At 35.7% G+C, this 19,692-nt stretch overlaps 2 protein-coding genes across 4 annotated transcripts; one reads left to right on the top strand and one right to left on the bottom strand.

Moving 5' to 3' along the window:
• Positions 1 to 6,244: 6,244 nt before the first annotated feature.
• Positions 6,245 to 6,995, top strand: LOC117632508 (putative phytosulfokines 6). 2 transcript variants are annotated; one of them, XM_034366006.1, is made up of 3 exons: positions 6,245 to 6,440; positions 6,621 to 6,700; positions 6,813 to 6,995. In XM_034366006.1, the coding sequence occupies exons 1-3, from the start codon at positions 6,341 to 6,343 to the stop codon at positions 6,918 to 6,920; spliced, it is 288 nt and encodes a 95-aa protein (XP_034221897.1). In that variant the 5' UTR covers positions 6,245 to 6,340; the 3' UTR covers positions 6,921 to 6,995. The 2 variants fall into 2 exon arrangements, with proteins under 2 accessions (XP_034221897.1, XP_034221896.1); XM_034366005.1 differs by having other exon boundaries at positions 6,250 to 6,440; positions 6,810 to 6,995.
• Positions 6,996 to 10,560: 3,565 nt separating this feature from the next.
• On the bottom strand, positions 10,561 to 19,190 carry LOC117629564 (DNA glycosylase/AP lyase ROS1-like). Of its 2 annotated transcripts, XM_034362087.1 has the most exons (22): positions 19,067 to 19,190; positions 18,721 to 18,903; positions 18,137 to 18,621; positions 16,352 to 17,596; positions 16,057 to 16,197; positions 15,566 to 15,943; positions 15,392 to 15,482; positions 14,484 to 15,300; positions 14,310 to 14,389; positions 14,121 to 14,205; positions 13,947 to 14,038; positions 13,807 to 13,875; positions 13,672 to 13,708; positions 13,499 to 13,581; positions 12,892 to 13,305; positions 12,573 to 12,609; positions 12,433 to 12,490; positions 12,118 to 12,260; positions 11,948 to 12,013; positions 11,710 to 11,824; positions 11,443 to 11,481; positions 10,561 to 10,913 (listed from the first exon to the last, which is right to left on the bottom strand). In XM_034362087.1, exons 2-22 carry the CDS (start codon positions 18,873 to 18,875, stop codon positions 10,798 to 10,800), a joined length of 4,746 nt encoding a protein of 1,581 aa, XP_034217978.1. In that variant the 5' UTR covers positions 18,876 to 18,903; positions 19,067 to 19,190; the 3' UTR covers positions 10,561 to 10,797. The 2 variants fall into 2 exon arrangements, with proteins under 2 accessions (XP_034217978.1, XP_034217977.1); XM_034362086.1 differs by having other exon boundaries at positions 18,137 to 18,903.
• Between the last annotated feature and the right edge of the window lie 502 nt (positions 19,191 to 19,692).

Here is a 19,692-nt window from a genome sequence, read left to right as displayed (position 1 = left end):
AATATTTCTCTTTTATTTTTTGCGGTTTAAAAGGACAAACCATTTGCAATGGCTTGAAAGATTCACTTGGATGACATATGCTAAATTCAAAATCTCTTCCCATACCAAATATCTGCATTTACGCAATACATGTGTCTATTTACATTTTTTGTGTTGTTTCAAAAGAAACTCTCGACGTTACGAATGAAATTTTTTATACTCTTCAACTTTAAATTTTATACCGTAATCTAAACACTAAAATCTAAGTCTTAAAACAATACACTCTTGGCCAACGTAGAAAATAAGTGGGAGAGATCTGGGCTTATTGCAACAAGAACATACAATAATTTACACTAAATTTTTATTTTTATTTTTTATATATAGCTTTATGTTTTTCCCAATATTTTTATAATCTAATCCATGGTTCTCCCTTAGTGGCTAGGTGAACATAGATTGAAGCAACGCGGTAGTTTGCGAATGGATGAGAATGTTTGGAGAAGCTCGTGCTTGGGTTGTTCAGAAGCTTATTCAGGCTTGTTTTCACCAACCAAAACCAAGTGAGGTACGTAAGTCTAAGTTTTGATTTCAAGCTATTGAGAATAAGTCAAGTCCAAACCACATAAAATATACAATAAACTTTGCATTCTTGCACTTATTTTTCTTCTTGCTTCTACACCCACCAACCCAATGAGTTTGAACACCATCAATCTAAGGTTTCAAACTTTCATTACTCTTTCAAATACGAATTTACTTTACTTGAAGCAAATTCTTTTATTTTAAGGAAGAAGGATGTATGCGACACGCACGTGGGAAATTAATAGTCATTGATTGATATGTAAATCTCTCATGGTATGATTTATTTCAATCATTCATACAAGTTCATGCACGAATGATTACTTAGGTATTAAATTCGTATCTTAAAAACTTGAAAAGAAAGCTTTGTAGACCCTAAATGATCCATTTATGACCAAAATTATACAAGTGTCATTATTCGTCCAAGTAAATAGAACAATAGTCAAATGTTAAAAAGGGTAATTTGGAATAAAATTAGATGACGTGGGGATGATAATTAGGATAAAATAATGAGCGAGCGTTTAGAAAAAGAAATATAAGAGGGGTTGAAAAAGAGGGTTTGGTGGGGAAAGGAGGGGCATGATGTTGTGTGTGGTAGGTGGAGCATTGTGCAATTTGTGCTTTGGCAGCTTTGCTTGCTAACAAGTGGTTGTTAGCAACTTCACTTCACTATGACGCCCTCCCCACCTCTCCCTGACGTTCGTCGACATTTCCTTTCTTCATTTAGTGCCATGTTATTGTTGGGGCCATATTAGAATCAACAATTGTTTTCAAACTTAAATTCCCTATTTCAAAAAAAAAATTCTTCCCTACAACCGGTTGTATGCAGAGTTGTATGTTCCGAATTGGTATGTTTAGTGAAATGTCTCACTAATATCACACAATTGTATATAATCTATATAGTTCTCGTCTTGCAATTTTTTCAATTAACTAAAAATCATTAAATAGAATACGATTAGAGGAGTTTGAGTACTGCTCGAGGAGGGTTCCAACACTACGCAATGCTATATTCTTAAGACTAAGAGAATGCTAAACCAAAATGTGTTTAAAAGGCCAAATTTGAGTTATTTTTCCTAGTTGATTGGTAATGCTTGGTCTACATTGAAAATTTTGTGCCCTTTACCAACCACAAGCACATTGCACTTGCGCATTTTAAGCAAAGTCATGCATTTTTGGTAGGTCTAAAATTTGAGTTGGTGTAGAAGCATCACACATGGTGATGGTGGTGGCTGCACATATGGACACTATTCACAGACGCCACCAACCTAAAAGCTAGATGGAGTCGTGATTGGGTTTATTGCACAAATAATAAACCAAGAAATCCTTTTTCTTTTCTTCTTGGTGTTTGCATTGTTTTCTACTAGTATACTGACGCGTGTAATTCAGAAAATTCAAAATGTGTATGATTATTAAACATTTTTTTTAAATATAAAAGTACAAAATATTTTAAACCTATGCTATTAATTATTAATTAGGAAATGTTTAACCATGATGGATTTGTTTATTATAAGAATCTTTTAAAATTATACGAATTTTTTTAAAATTAAGGGAAATCTAATTAGTTGTAATCTTTTTTAGATTAGTCATTATGTGTGTGTATATATGTGCTTAAGTAAATTGTAAATGGAGGTGTCATTTGTAAACAGTATGTTGTATCAACAATATGAGAGAGACGGTACCAATCCGGGGACATGCCTGCTCTGTTGGAAGGATATTCCAAATTGACTAATCATCATTGCAGCTACTCAATTCATGTGGATCTCAGAAAAAATTTGCTAAAATACATTTTTGTCCAAAAACCATTTTTGGAATCAAGCTCAAAGAATCTTATTTTTATATGCTAGATACTTTCTTCTATATATAGAATATTATCACTAAGGCAGGGAATCGACCTTGAAACCGCTTTTAACACTACAAAGAGAAAGATCATTATATTAATAGCGAATTAGTATGTCAACGGGATCTAGCCCAATTGAAAATGGCTTCGACTTGTAGACCAATGATCATAGGTTCAAACCCTCGTGACACCTTGATTGTGTTTGTGTGCCAAAATCCCTCCTTTCCTTCCTAACTTTGGCAACCAAAAAAAAAAGAAAAAAAGCTAATTAGTATTACTAAAAAGTTCAAAAAGAAAAATTCCGGAGAAAAATATATAATATGTTGATACTAATTGTAAGCCCAATTGGCAGGGCCGATAGGCTGTCTTATGCCCAGCCCAACCCAAATTAGATGACATAGAAACGAAGCTTAAGCCTCTTTCTGTTTCCAACTGCCCAGCACTCGAATTGGACTAAAACCCTTACAAGCCTAAAACAATAGTGTTTTTCTTTTTGGCCAAGTTATGAAGGGGAGGGGTTTTCTCACACTGCTAAGAAGTCATGAGGGTTCAAACTTGAGACTAATAGTTTGCAAATCAATGAAATTTTTCATTAGACTAGACCTCATTTGTTTTAAGAGAGCCAAACAAATTATCTTAGCAACATAAGGGGAGAACCAAAAAAAGAAAAAGAAAAAAGGCTTGCCAACATAAAAACCAGCCATAATGTTGTGTTTTGTTTTGTTTTGTTTTTTTTCACATTCACATACCTTGAGATTAATTACTAAGCTATAAGGTTATAAATTAATTAAAAATTAATGAGACAAATTAATCAATATGGAAGTAGCATACATATGTAACTTTTCCCACAACAGAATAGTGGTCGGATAATCCCTCACCTTTTTTCTTTTGTTTTTATACAAGCGATATTGGGAGAGGGAGAAATTGAACATAAGACCTCGGATGCAAGAGTAAATGCTCTTAACCACTTGAGTTACAAACCCCTTGTATAATCCCTCAACTTATTAGTTAATCTTAGAAAGATTAGTCAACGGAGTTTGGCATCCAAAACCCTACTGCACCAACTGCAAATATGTTGGAATAGGCCAAGGAAAAATAAAATAAAATTCCCCAAGGAGAGAAACTTGAAGATAAGCCATTGCATGACATGTTATTCTGTCTTGCAAGAAAAATGTTAAATAAATCAAAGCAGAGTTATAGTTTACAGTTTTCCCTGCCAAAGCTCTCCATGAGTGCATTTGATTTCACAATTCCATGCATTTCCTCCATGTTTCTAAAGATAATTATAACAGATATCAGACATTGGAGTTCCTGACTTTGATGAACATAGACAACTCAGTGCATATGCCTTATTCTCGTGCTAGTCAATGTCAACAGCAGAAAGCAGAACAACAAAGACCAACTTATGCTGGTGGCCTGGGGCTACTTCCACACGTACTTTCCACTACTTATACCTTTTAAAATAGATACCTCTCACAGCAGAAAGGATTTCTTTTTTCTTTTTTCCTTTTTTTTTTTAAACTTGAAAATTGAAAATTTTGAAAGTTGAAAGGCACTGGTAATTGACAAAACATGACTCTCCTTCACAAAGAAACATGGTACAGCAATAGAATCTTACTGAAGATGTCTAACTTATAAGAAAGTGAAAGCTGCTGGCCTCGAAAAAGTTCTTGGAAAAAAAAGAGGAAGCAATGATTCGTATGTATAATTGAGCATATGTAGGCTTTTATACTTTCGGTTCAATTATCTTCAAGGCCAAAAACTTGAAAAGGAAGTTAAATTTAAGTGGAATGAGTACTTAAAGATGAATTTCGAGCACATAATGTTATGTTAGGTCGACATACATCGTCGTATTATTTTCTATGATTTTCTAACATGATAATAGGACTCTAGTATAGAATATTCCTTAATTATTTGTTACTTTATGTTTGTCTCTTAATTTGCAGATTGAGAGGCTGTTAAGAGGGAGATATCAACTTTATTATATTGTTTGGTCAATTTTCTAACAACTAGATGCTTTTTAGGTTGAATGCTTGTATAGCAAGCTGATCCTATCTTGTAAAAAAGTTCAAGCAAATAACTTGGCAGGTCATATCATGCCTATGGGCCTAGGAGTAGCAACTTTCTTTTTCTTCTCTGACCAACTCAATTAACAACTTCAACTGTGAAGCTTTGCAATTGATTGTCATACTCTGTTTTTAGGGTTTTTTACGAACACATTGCTAATACATATACGCAAGATATTATGTGACAACCCATTGATGGCACTTCAACAAAATAGTTATTTGCGACAAACTTTTTTTTAGGGGCCCCAAATGCTCTCACAAGAAACACTATTTCCAACAACAAAACTCTATTCTTTGGAATGAAAGCATTTACAATTGAGTCCAACAGTCTATTGTCTTTGAAAAAACGGCTTTTTCGACGATAAAATAGCTTTTCCGACTATGTTTTACTTTCAGAAATGGGTTTTTTTTTCTCCCTAGTGTGGGTTGTATGATATCATGAATAACAGAATGATCAGTTTCCAATGCCATTGTCACATAAACATGGTCAAAAGCATTTCCATCGGTTCATGAGTTAGATCATGATAATGTTTCCAATCACACTTGTCTGGGACTAGCGGACATAATCTTTCAAAACTCCACCTCAATATCCTAGAGAACTAGTTAGTATGATAAATATGTCTTCACAAAATCCAAACCCAATAATGGCCTTCCCTTGGCTAATTGTTTAATGCTTCATCAAGAAATGATAGATTCAAATCTTCCAAAAAGAGAGAAGCATAATCTCCTCTTCAATTTATTATAACCATTCTTTTTAAGAAGAGACAGACACATCTGCAAACCCTAAACATGGTGTGCCCTCCACTATTGCCAAAAGACATTACCCCTGTAATGACCGAATGCTTAAAAATATCCACATGCATCTATCTTACCCAGATTTGTTTAATAGAAACTGTTTCCTTATCATACTTATATTACTAGACAGATTATAATGTTCGACTATGAATTTAAGTTTTAACCTATATGTTCAAGCAAGAATCTATTTTATCAATGACGTAAATTTTCGTCGGTGAAACGAATTGATAACTAATAGTCTTACCATATACCTAAAAAACACTTCAAAATATATGCTCTGTCTGTGTGACATAGAATCGTGCGCTGGTACACATTTCAAAATACATGCTCAGTCTGTGTGACATAGAGGGCTCGGATTAAACAGCACAAAAACTAAGTTGATAGGAATATGGTCTGAGTGATGAGGCCACTCAATTGAATATACATGTGATGTGGAGCAATTTGAAGCATGATGTCATTTCATAGATTAAGCAGAGGACGACAACAAGATTGATGCCACGTATCACCATATATAGCAGAGAAAATCATGGGCAGCAGCTGTCAACCTGTCTGAAAGGTTGACTTGTTGACACTGTCAACCACCATATAACAATTTGGACTCTTCTGGACCACTATGGCAGACAATGACCAAGGCTCTCTCTTTCTCTCATATCTAGTAGTGGTGTTGTCACAACAGGCATGGAGTGTATAGTATATAATAAGAGGATGGTGGTGATTGGCCCTACCCTATGATATGAAGTATTGAGACTGCCTTACTTAGAGAGACCTTCAATGTGCAGAAAAATTGGCGTCAAACGGTGATAATATTATTTTGCTATTTTTATTTAATTATGACATATTAAATAAAAAATTTATTATATGTGACATATTTTAATTAATTGAGAATAACAAAATAATGCTATCCCAGTTCCACATAAGGGTTTCTCATTCATGTGACTTACAGGGGCAGATCAGTGGCTTTTTGTTTTCTTTTTGCATGTATTTATGTCCCTCATCTGCTTCCTTCTCGCATCTCAAGTTCCAACTCTCTCAGCTCCTCTCTCTCTCTCTCTCTCTCTCTCTCTCTCTCTCTCATTTTGAAGCTGAAACCATGAAGCAAAGCTTTAGCTCAGGAGCTATTGTCCTATGCATTTTCTTCATCATTTCTTCGTCAACAATGATATCAGCTCGTCTCCTAGGCAACCAAGAAGGTAAATCCTAAACGATTGTGCATTGACAATCAACTAGCTGTTGCTTTGTTTGATGTAGATGAGGTCTCATGAGTTAAAATTTTCCCTCCCCAAACCAGAAATTAAAAGAAAAACAAATTAGCCTTGGCTTCTTCTTTCTCTTAGCTATAATTATGAACTAAAACCTTGGTGTCTTTGCAGGACAAGAGGATCAGGTAGAGCTCAATGCAATAACTGATTGGGGTTCACTTGTAGAGTCGGAAGGCAGTGAACTAATGAATGTATATTTTAAATTTCTTTTATTTTTATTTTTTGTTAATTAACCCTAACTAGTCATCAAGTTATAGATCTTATACTCTTTGTTTTTTTGTTGCTTTTGGGATATTATAGCAGTTAATTGGGGTGGAAGATTGCACTGATGGAGATGAGGACTGTTTAAACAGAAGGATAATGGCTGAAGCTCACTTGGACTACATCTACACCCAGCACCATAAGCCTTGATACTCTTCATAATGTAACTGTCACATCTAATTAGTAGATAATATGAATGTTTATATATGTATGTTCTCTTAATTATGATGACTTTGTTTACAAGTTAAACCTAAATTAGTTTTAGCTTATCATCATTTGATGTTCTTAATAAAATATTACTACCAGAAGCAGCTACAAGTACTTGTAAAACCTTTTATTTTATTTACACAAACAATATTCTACTTTAATCTAATCTAAACTACGAGAAGAGGAATTTGAAGTCGAGTGCAGAGTGGGAAGCACGTCAACGCTAGCCAACTTAGCTAAACAGAATCAGCACAACTTCTAAAACTATATATGTGGAAAAATTAAAAGCCAAGCAAAACAATCTAGGGTAGGTGATTTTGGTGGAGGGCATTGATTAAAGCTTTCCAATTAATTAAAAACAGGTAGGAAATTGGACTAAGTAAATTTATACACAGATAACATAACAGATATCCATTTACTGGTTTCCAGCAGCATGGATCTTTCAAAACAGTTGGGAAGTCAACCAAATTTTGACTTGTAGTCCAAAAGCTCACGTGCAGGCAGGCACTATGAAGACAAAGCTTTTAATTCTGAACTGTTTTTGTTTTTAGTAGCTACTTTGGTGGCACTTAATGCTATGCTTACAGAAGGAAACTGCTCATCTTAATATATCTGCTTGTAAAGTTTTCCGCTCATGAGAAACTACAGAATATTATAAGGAAAGTGTACATCTTCCCAGTTCTTTTACTTCAACAGTAATAATATTATAAGTTGTTTGGAATCCAATACTGATATATGTCTCTGTTCTTCTTCTTGAAGAGAAATGGAAAGTGACAGGTAACTTAAGATAGCTCTCCTCACAGCCTGAATTGTTGGACTCAGAGAAATTATTAGACTCTAAATTCTTAAGTGGTCAAAGAAGCCAACAATCTATATCAAGTTTCAAGCTAACACTCTTTCTTGCGTGCATTCTTATTTTATCGGATTCAAACGACAGAAAAAAAGAGGAATGGAGATTTGAGGGTTTTGAACCTAGGTGCCCTTCCTACAATATCAACATTGTTAGCGAGTTTGCCATTCATCAGTAGCATATTCCATTAAACAATCATGAATTCACCATTTATGATATTTTCTCATAGGAAGAACAGCTTTTGCATGTAGTCATATGAAACTTGCATAAATACTAAATAGGGATGTTGAATAATATAAGTCTCACATCAAAAACTTGAATAAATAAAATATAAGATATAATGAATGGTTCTACTACTAATATCGCCGAGGTCTTTTGTGATAAAACCTCACACCTATTAAGCTTTGTAGGCGGTTAAATTGGGGACAATATCAATATTGCTAGTAGTGGGGCTGCTGACCCGTCTCTTTGAATTTAACATGATATTAGAGCGGGTTAATTAACTGGGCCTAAATTGGGCATTTATCCTTATCCAGTATGTGATGTTCATATGTTGGGCGTAAATGTTTACCTCTACCCCTTACTCCATATGCGATGTTCACGTATTAGGCTTGAAAGTTCGTCACATGTGCGGAGGTGTGTTGAGAGTATTTGTTCAACATTGAAAAGTTGACAAACCTAACCTAAATTTATAAAGAGTTAAACAATATCGATGTTGCTGGTTGTAAGCCGCTAATCCGTCTCTCTGAAATTTAAGATGGCCACATTCATGGATTCAGCTACTACAAAGAAGGAATCTCTTGAAAGTTAAATTTAATCCTTCAAGGCATATCCACCAAGTGAAAATTTCAAGGGAACGTATCTATTATAATAATAAAGCATAATGTATGTATTATAATTCACTATAATAATTTCAAAATAACAATATAATAAGCACGTGTGCTCTTTACGAGCCATGTGCTTTTGGGATGGATTATTTATATATTTGTGATGAAGCCAATGAAATCACCACCACCACCGCCATTCTTTTCTTTTAATTTTTCAATGTATTGCTTCTCTCCATATTTTCACTATATTTTTGGGTAGAAAGGTACCACAAAAACACAGAATATACCTTAATTACTATGCAGATACCAAATCCGCAATGAAGGCTCCACTCTTTGGTCAGCCACCTTCTCTGTTTTTCTCTTCTGCACTAATTTATTTTGGTGCACTCTCACAGGTGTACCTTTTTTTATTTATTTATTATTATTTTTTTTTATACAAGCGAAATTGAGGGAGGGAGGAATCGAACTTAGAACCTCGGATACAGGGATAAATGCTCTTAACCACTTGAATTATAGTTCAAGCCCCTTACCATAGGTCTACCAAATTAAGGATTTGAAATGGTTACAAACTCTAATTAGACCTCTTAAGCTTTGATAATTTATCTTGTGTATGGAAACTCAAAACCACTTTAAGTCATTGGAATCTGAGTGGTTGGTTTGCTTTTATTTTCTTACTTTACATTCATACACTTAACTTTTTACAAGAGCCGATGGTTTGCATTACTATATAATATGCAGGATCCCTTTAATTTACATGCATTCCATAAAAAAGCTGTGGCCAACCGAGTATAGTGCATGCAAGCTTCAAAGCCATCAAACTAAATCTTAATGCATGTTCTAGCACTGTTGCTAAATTGGTCATCTTCTTCGGTGCCTTTCCCCTTTGCTTTATCTAATTTATAATTACAGAAGAGCCATATAATCTGCCTTTATCAGAGGAGGGGTAGTGACTTCCTGGTTGTCCAGCAGACATGGTGCTTTCAAAATTCTTCAAATTGAGAAACATATTTTTCTAACTAAAAAGCTCTGATATTTCTCTATACCATAGAAGCTTTAAGAAAGCATCTTTAAACTTATATTTATCATACTTTTCATTGAACTGAGAGAAAGTTTACCATATTTATTAGGTTATAATTACTTAGCATCACATATCCTCTACATGCTCCAACAGCCATAAAAATTACAAACTTTTATTCCATCATTGAAACATGATGACAGGGAGATTTTTATTTTTTTCCCCTCAAACTTTAGCTTTTAACTGTGCCACTCAAATTGGGGTAAGGCTTTAAGTCCGCCATTTTCATTTTGATGATTAATAAAGTTTCCCTCGTACCGTCGAGATTCTCAACAACAAAAAAAATAAATTATGCCACTCAAATTGAGTCATTTGGATGCTCTTTCTGCATTGACCACATCTTTATAGCTTCATCAACTTAACAGAACCAATCAAGAGGCACCAAAGGAATCATATCCTTTCTTCCTCTAAACAAAATCGTCCAGTAAAAGTCAAGGGTTATAAGGTGATTTTGAGTTCCATCAACTAAAATTTAAGTATTACCTAAACAAGACGACTAACAATTGCCAAAATAACAAGAGGGTCCAAATTGATTGGGGCAAAAATGCTTCATTAGAGGGAAAAAAATAGACAGGAAAAAAGACAGTTTTCATCAGGTAATATGCATCTAAGCTTCAAATCTTATTTTTTTTAATGTCTTGCCCTCCCTCTACTCTATTAATATATGATGTCTTCTATCAATACTTGAAACCAGCTGAAAACTTTCCTTATTTGAGAACCGACTACAGGTTTGTCCTGGTTGATTTCCTTTGAAGCTGACAAATTTACAAGCTCAAATTGACCAAAAGCAGTGATGGTGAAATCTATAAACAAAAGGGTTTCTTCTGAATGTGAAATCTATAAATATTACCTCTCTTTCTTTCTTATTGGAGGCTTCAAATAGAACTGTTGATAAGGATTTAAGTAAGAAAAATTAGATTCCACTGTACTGGATTCACATTTTAGCATCCAGGTTTGACTCTCATGTTATGATAGAGAATTATAAGGTGTACCTATATACAGAACTGCAACATTTTTAAGCATGCTATTTCAGCTTGTGTCTGCAACATCATCTCCTCCTACTCATTACTAGTCCTCTTTTTTGTTTTTCTTTCCTCCAGCCTTGGCTGTTGAAACGTGGAACAGATTTGAGAGCTCTTCAGGGGTGCGTGTTTTGCGGTCAAATGCTCTCACACCCATAAAACCTGAAAGCAAAAAAAAAAATCATTAACCAGTAAGATTGTTAAATTTCATATGATATCATGGATGGCTATAAGCTTGTAGTTTTTATTTTCTTTCTTTACAAATTTCCTTGATAAATGAGTGCTTTTATTTCACAGTTGCACCCAGGAATCTTTTTAATTATTTCTTTCATTTTATTTTCAGATCTTGTTTCCCAACCTTGTTGTGTAGAACTTATCTTAATAGTCATCACTTCCTCTATGACATATTATGGATTCGTCCTCATACCAAATTGATGTTGGAAAACAATAAAAATGATACTTACATAGCAGTAAAGGGGCAAACAAAGGGTTTTTATTTATAAGATTTGTTAAGGCTCTAATTAAAAGATGGTTCTGTTTTTTTGTTCGAAAAATTTGTTAAGAATGAGTTTTGCACTATTAATATAACTAATTGTGTTTTGACCTTGTTTATGAATTACAAAGGGTTGGATGCTCTTTCAGTATTACAACAAGCTATCAATAAGAAGCTGCAGGACTGGGAATTACAAACCTGCCCAAAAGCATCCCCTAACTTCCGCTGTTTCTATGCCTGCAATAAGAAGAAATATTTGAGACATTTGTTTGACTCTTTATAGTGTGAGTGACACTCTCTTTTCAGAGAGTTTGGCATTGTCAATCTCAATTGTGGACAATGCAGAGATCGCATTGCATGCTTAGACATCACAATCTAGCAAAATAGCATGCCAAACTCTGTCTTGCATGAGAGAATCACTCTACATATAATACATACAACTCATCTAGTGTATGGATTATTCACCTTTGAGAATTGTACTTGTTGAGGTTCCAAAGTACGCAATTCGCCTATCTAGTCTCCATATCCAAGATCTAGGAACGTTAATCGGGCGTATGCTGGATTCATGGTCAGCAAATACCTGCAAAAGGATGTTATATAGTACATGTGCTTTAGCACAGTAGCTTGATCTAAAACACTATTGATAATTTTATATGCTGACAGATAGAATATGAATCATTGGAGAAATTTTGAGTAAGCTCACCTCATTAACTTGAAAGTATGTCCCATTGAGTGGAAAGCTCCCCCTGGTTGCTGTTCGACACGGTATCTGTTTCATGTGTTAGTCCTTTTACATAATTGTCTAAAGTACTTATTGCAAGTTGAAACTGTAATAGTGTGCACAAGTGCTCGTAGATCCCGACTGTTACTCACCAAAATTGTGCCAGGAATTGTATCAGAAGCTTGTTCTGGAAGACTGCCGTGTGAAAAGCATGTCATCTCACCATTATACAGTTCTCCAGACTCCTGGGAATTGCATTTTTTCTGAGGTGATTGAGATGAATTTGAAATTTGATCTGACGTTGACATTTCCACAGATAATTGATTAGCACATATTCAAAGATTGTACCATATTTTCAAGTTGGGAAACTCTCATCTTAGACATCATAGTCCTTTTACTATCGAAAACATGAATCTTTCTGAACACTTTACAATTGTAGAATATGTTTTCTGGAAGTAAGGTTGTACCTGATGTCCATATAGCAAGAAGGTATGGGCTTGGATCATCGTGCTCTCTTGTCTCAAACTGCGACGTTCATATTTTCAGAAGTTAATAGACAACTATGCAGATGAAAGTTCTTTGAACAGGAAAAGAGTAACTGACTTACCCCTGCCAATAGAGGATGATGGTCTGGAACTACATAGCTGCATGATAATTAAAATTAGTTACAATGTAATGGTAAGGGGCCATCAAATAATCATAGAATACCATTTATGAAAAATGCTTAAATTTATTCCTCCATCTTTTGGAACTATTTTTCTCTGCAAACCAATCAACCATTCCCAATTAAAAAAAATGAGATAGGATCAATTTAAAAAAAAAAATCATTTATTATTTTAATACCTGTATGCTCGCAGGAATATAATTATCCAAAAGTAAAATTATAAAACAGATCAAGGTTTATTGGATAACCAAACCCAACTTACACTAAGTGTTTTGTCCTTAAACGGTCAACAAGCTTCAGCTTGGGAGCTGGGATGTGAGCAGTTTGTGAAGCAACTAATTCTGTTGGCATATGATTTTCTCGAAACACACCCATGAATGGCTTTAAATTTTCTGAGCAAATTCCATCTCTCATTTTAATTGTTGGAATGTAATTAGGGTCACTGCGACAAAGATCTTCAATGTCTGGTAGTTCTGTAGGTTCAGATTGTGGTGATGATGGTTCCTCAATGATAGGTTCACAACTTTTGGTTTGGTATTCTGATTCACGGTTGGCCTCAAGAAAGGATAGTGATATTGAATTGAGTGCCTCAAAACCCACAATCGGAGTAGCAGTAGAACTATCTTTCTTTGTTTGCCTCGCCTTCTTTCCCGTCCCTGGTAAGGCAAGCCTTGCACTGCATCAAACATGTAGATACATATCATACCTAGTGAGATTAAGAGTTACAACTTACAAGTAGTGTCTCATTATGTTTCTTAGTTTCCATAGTTTGTGATGCAACATCCAAATTTCCATTTTCAAATGCTTAGTGAAGTGATATCCTGAATCTCATCATGTGTTGTGATATCATTTTCAAATTTGAGGAAAACCTGGCAAATGCACTAGCATAGTGTCTGCACTCTCCCCTCATCGGACAAGAATTGCAATTTGGATTTTTCTTTGTGCAATAAACCTGCATAAATATTAAAATACAAATTTAGAATTTTCGTCTAACCAATTTTGAGGACACATTTTTGCAAATATATGCTCTGAAGAGATATACCTTTCCAAAGGTTATCATCTGATAATGCAGTTCATACCTGTTGAAAATAATATACTAAAATGAGTACAATTCTTAATTTATTAAAGGTGATTTCACAAGATAAAAATAATCTTTAAGGGAAAATTTTGGGATTACAATGTTAACGGATCCAAGGTTTCTAGTCGAGGCCAAAGATACTGCTGAACTGAATCGAACACAGGCATCCTACACATAGAAAATTTATAATGTCATTGGAAATACAAGTGATATGTCTTGTTAATATATTTTGTACTTACTCTTTTAATAGATGTATCTGAAGCGATTCAGGTAATGGTTGAAGAGGAACCCATCCTAGACGAATCGCTATCCGGCCAACGTTTACGTCCACCTATTACAAGAAAAGAACACATTTTTGAATAAAACATTTACAAATTACATCCACCTAAACAATACGCCCATTAAAATCATACCGGGAAAGCTACATGCTGGAGTGTCAAAAGCCGCACGCACTCGACACTTTTCAAGCCAAGACCCTTAATGTCTCTCAAGTATTTCCTACAATTACAGATGGGTGAATGATCAAACTTTGACAAATACATATAACTAGAATGAACTAACAGAAAGATTTTAGCATGCTTCTATTGTTAATGTATGCTTACGTCACTAGCGCAGGTGGTGCATTTCTCAACCACTCAAGGTCTATTTGTTTATGGTCTTGATATACTTGGTTAAGGAACTTCTGCAACAGCGAGTAAAATAGGTAACTTCCAAAGCTGTTCAAAAATAAAATAAACTATACAATCCTATTTTGGAAGAGGAATAATTTGATTTACCTTGACTCGTTCAGCAATTATATTTTGTTGGCCTCGCACTTGGATAGCATGAGCAATCTCACCAACTTCTGCGTGTCTAACTGCCTCCCAGTCTACCGAGTCTATGTGATTTCTATTTCTATCTCCACTGGTACCAAAGATCGTTCTGCAAAACTCCCAATCAGTTTTGGCCTGCATTATAGCCTTCTCTTTTTTTCCTCTTCGAGTAGCTTTCTTTGTCTCGCCAGATTTCATGTCTGACTGTTGCAATTTGTTTCCCTTCTGTTCTTTCTGGTTGAAGCTGTTGGCATCATTAGGTGGCTGCGAGCAAAGTTTCGGATTTTGGATCATATTAGTATCAGTTGTGCTCTCAGGCTTATCAAGTGGCATATTGACATAATAGAGTGCAGCCATCTCATCCTTCGTTGGTGAGCTACATTCTGGTGGCAGACTAGACATCCCTTCTGATGCATGAAAACCAACTTCTGTTGAAAGTTTCTGCTGAACTTGGGGATTATAGGACACTAAACTGTCTTCCAAGATTTCCACATGATCTACCTTTTCATTGAAATGGATTTGGGAAACCTCTGGAGGCTTGTAGGAATCACACCGAGACCTTGACGCCCCTTCAAAGTCATTAGATTTGTCAGAGCTTGACTCCTTAATTCCAGACTCTGCAGCTTCACATGTGAGCAACTCCTCATCAGATACTGGCATGATAGAAACAATGCTACTCCCAATCGATTCTTGGTTGCCTACCATGTTTATGTCTTTACCGTCTGTTTTGTTGGAAGTAGACTGACAGGGGAATCTGGCGGCAAGTGACATGAAGGCAGAGCTGTAGAAGAGAATATGAAGTTAAAAGTCTCATTATGAACCTCCAACAGAAAAATCTTTGACAAATTCTAGTTTATCAAATGTGAAGTTACCTTGAAAGATGATCTGACACATTCTGAGTTAGGAAAACCCCAACTACTGAGTCCACCACAGAACCTTTCCAAGGTGAAAATTTCCTATTTCCTGCTCAGAAAATAATTTTACTGTTAGGAAATTTGCATATAATTCTCTGTAATATTTTCAACAAGTATTAGCTGGGCTTGTACCCTGGATTATGTGCATCCGAGATATAAGTAGATTAATCCGTCCATGAAAGACCTCTCTTTCATTCCTCCACCAATCCTCATCACCTTCTTTCCTTTGACCCTCATTAACCTTGTCTTTCATTTGAACCTTCCATGTCAAAGCTAGTTCATATTCTGTGTCAGAAAGCTCTGCAAGCCTTTTGTTGCTCTTTCCCTTGTATGCAGCTAACATCCCAAGCTGACCATGAGGACTATTTGTACCCTGATCTCGTTGTCCTTGATAAGGAACTAGTATTCTCTGGTCGTTCCTTGCAACATGTGCATCTTGGTCATGGTTACCTCTATGGCTCACATATGGACATTTCTGTACAAGTGGACTGAAACTGTCTTCCGGTGAATCTGCATGGAATGCAAAATAGAAGCTTAAAAAATGCATTAAAGTGCATTGTGCTTCTTGAATTTACTTCTGTAGCATATGCTTCTAGAAACGAAAAATAATCTCTACCAAGTACCTATTGATTTGTCAGTCAGCTGCATTGTCTCATTTTGCAGTAGGCTTCTGTCAGTTTTATCATTACGAAACTCTAAATTAAGAAGGGAGGGTACCATCTTAGTCAACCTCTCTTCTGCTGCCCCTTCTTTGCACTCATGTTCTGCAAATAAGTGAAAGTTGTAAGCTTCCTGAAGTAAATAATACCTGAATTTGAAGTGAGATCTTCTGCTTCAAAAATTAAAATAAAAAAGGAAAGAAAAAATGCAGAGAAAAGAAAAAGGAAAAAGAAAGAGCTTTATGCCAAACATAATTACGTCTTAAGTTGGTGAAGCAAGGACCCTCATGCTCCAATGGATTTCTTTCTCTTTCACCTTTGTGAAGCTCTAAATTGACAAGGGAATGTCCCATGGCAGTCCATTTATCTATCACCGCTCCTCCATTTTTATTTGCAAATAACACGGCTTTATTAGCATCCAGCCTCTGAAAAGTCTCAGTTTCTTGCCTTTCACTAACTCTTTCTCTGAGAAGGGCTCTGGGCAACTGGTTGCAAATTGGAGTTGCAGTTAGACCAGCAAAGTTCACGACAGTACGCCCCTTTGATCTCTTTTTCTTTGTCTTAATTAGTGACTGCAGTCCATCAGCTAAATCTATGATTTCTGTTGTTTGGTATCGCAACCTTCCATGGTTTTTGTAGCCAACCATATTGAACACTTCTTTTTGACTCTTTTTCGGGACTGATTTCTTGTTAGTACCTGTCAGGGTAACATGGCTTGCATTCTCATGAAACTTACTTGCTAATACTGACCACCTGTCTACTTTCCATCTCCTCCTCCTCATCCTTCGTTTCCTGCATATCTTAGGAAAATTCAGACCAAGTTTTCTGCTAGAGTTGAGGCATTGATTTACTAGGAAAGTTGTTTGGTCAACTTGAAATGCGTTGTACTGCCAATCATTCTGGTTGATGCAGTTTCCCACCAACTTCTCTGCTTCATCAACTGCTGCAAAATAGCCGCTGCCTTCTGAATCAAGGGAGCTATCCTTAGCTTTTTGGCGACCAATTCTAGCTTTTTGAGGAGGGGTGGCTAATATGATGGCACTTACATCATTTGATTGATGTTGAAGGTCAATGTTTAGAGTAGCTCTGTCTGATACAGAAAGGTCAACTTTATCCACAAAGACTTCTATGGGTACCAAGTTTTTGAGGTTGCTTGAAGACTTCTTTACTGGCATATTTTTCTTGGAAGAAGCAGGCATTCGATTAGGCTTTGGTGTCTTTGGTTTTGGTGTTGCTTTCTGTGGTGTCTTAGGCTCCAGAGTCCTTCTAGGCTTTCCAACACCAACCACTCTCGGCCTATATCCTCTCTTCTTTCGTCTCTTCGGTGGCCTTTTGTTCAAATCTTTTCCACCCTCTGGTCTTCTTTTCAAGTTATTCTTTTTCCCTGATAGGCTTGAAGTGCTAGGCAATGCTGAGCCACCAATACAGTTTGCAGCATTGAACTTGCAATCGTCATTCTTTGTATGATTCTCTTGCTTAACATTTTTCTGATTTTGTTGATCATCTGCAGTCAAATAACCTATCTCAGAATATGAAAGCTACCAGTACTATCAGTAAGAACTGAAAGTATATAAGAATGTGATAACATCTGAAACCGTAATAGATATTACTCCGATACAGGTTAAATGAATGCATTCCAATACCCACAAGTGGTGCCAAAATCAGTAAGGTGGGCTTGTAAAATTCATGTTAACATTATAAATTCTATTCCTCAATTGATTTCTTTTTGGCTGAATAGACAAATTTTCAATCCACAAGCAGAATTAGATGAACGAAGAGGATCCTCTCCTTTGTTTTTCTCCTCTTTTTCCATCCTTCCTCAAAATTGGAATCTTAAGAGCTTAATAAACACAACCCAATTGTTCATTTTTTATTAAGATTTTTGAAGGGAGAAGACCTACTCTTTCAAGAAAATCTCTAGATTTTGAAAACAAATAAATCCAATTCAAGAGATCCACCACACAGTCGGGAACAATCAAGAAAAATCAACCATTAAAATCTGCTTAAATGAAATAAAATAAATCCGCTTCAAGAGAATCCTTACCGGACTTGCATTGTGACATGGAATCTGGGATGGCAGCAGGACCAAGCCACAGCTCTACACTAGGCAACATATCTCCAATTGGCTCATTTGGCTTTTCTGCATCAATATGAGATTGCACAACTTGAGAGAAACAAGTGCTCATCATGTCAAAGGAGCTCCTATTTGTTGCGCTGGGAGATGACTGAGGAGTTGGAGAAGTTACACTGCTCCCTTGCAAGAGCTGTTCCTCACACATTGTCAAAACTTTATTATCATTCTTTGCAACGTGTTCTACTGCCAATTCTGGTTCCAGAAAACCTTTGCTTGTTTTCTCAGAGTCCATATAAGCATAATTTGTGTCATCAGACTCCAACACAATCTTATTCAAATCAAAAAAGTCAACATAACCCAAATTTGTGTCTGTAATTCCACTGCAATTATGTACCTTTTCCTTTGTGGGCAAAGCTGCAATTGGGTTACTCAATCCCTTGTCTTCCTCTGAAAAACTTGGTGCAGCAGAAAACAAAGAAACCCCATTAGAATCCTCCAGGTCCAACTGGGAATCAGTGATCAATAAACTATTGTGGCTCAAATTTTTCTTCAACCTTCTTCTAGCATTGGTTTTTTGTGACCTTCGTGTAATGGGCTTTACAGGCGTGGGTGGGAACAAAAAATTCTGTTTCTGAACCTGTTTTTCTTCCATGGCATTGCCTCTGGAAGCATGCTCCTCCCTCCTTTGGTACACTTTTAGTTCGTCCATAACAAACCCACCAAAGTTGCCCAAACAACTGAGAAATCAATCAAACAAGTAGAACAAAAATCAACAGACATATTCCATTATAAATTAACGACATAAAATCAAGCAAAAAAATTGTCAATTGCTTCAGCCATGCATGGACTATGGACTATGGACTCTGAAATCTGAAGGAAGGAGAGTTTTGAAGAGTTTACCTGATAGAAGGTTCCGTTCAGTTTAGAGGAACGCCCTGAAAAATCTGCTGTAATCTTTGAGTGTATGGGTTTTGTTTGAATAATTTTGAATAAAAATAACAGTAAAGTAGAGTTCATTCGGGAATGAAACTCTTGTTATTAGCGTATTTGGTTGGCAAAAGAAGTAACGAAGGAATTTGAAACCTGAGACACAAGCAAACGGGAATTTGTTAATTAAATTAACATCGGACATATATTATGGTAAGTATCTAAACTCTAATCCCTAAAATAGGGAGTTTGTAACTCAAACCATTAGAAGCATTTATTTATTTATTTTGGGTAAACAATTACCCCTATGCCTGAGGTCCCGTGTTCAAATTATCCCACTCCATATCGCTTGTATTAAAAATTTTAAAAAAAGAATACTTTTATCCCTAAATTGTTGACTCAATACCTAATATTTTTTTTTTTATAGAAGCGATATTCTATTCTAAATTAATCTAAACTATGGGGAGAGACATTCGAACTCGGGTAAAGAGTGAAGAGCACACCTACTCTAGTCAATTTGGCTAAGCCCACATTTGTCCCAACACCTAATATTAATACACCTGTAATAATTTTTGCAAACTTATCATACAACTTCAGTC

The sequence above is a fragment of the Prunus dulcis genome, chromosome 6 (assembly GCF_902201215.1).
Source record: "Prunus dulcis chromosome 6, ALMONDv2, whole genome shotgun sequence".
NCBI classification, from domain to species: domain Eukaryota; kingdom Viridiplantae; phylum Streptophyta; class Magnoliopsida; order Rosales; family Rosaceae; genus Prunus; species Prunus dulcis.
Note: the sequence above shows the minus strand (reverse complement) of the source record. Positions and strands in the feature narration are given on the sequence as shown.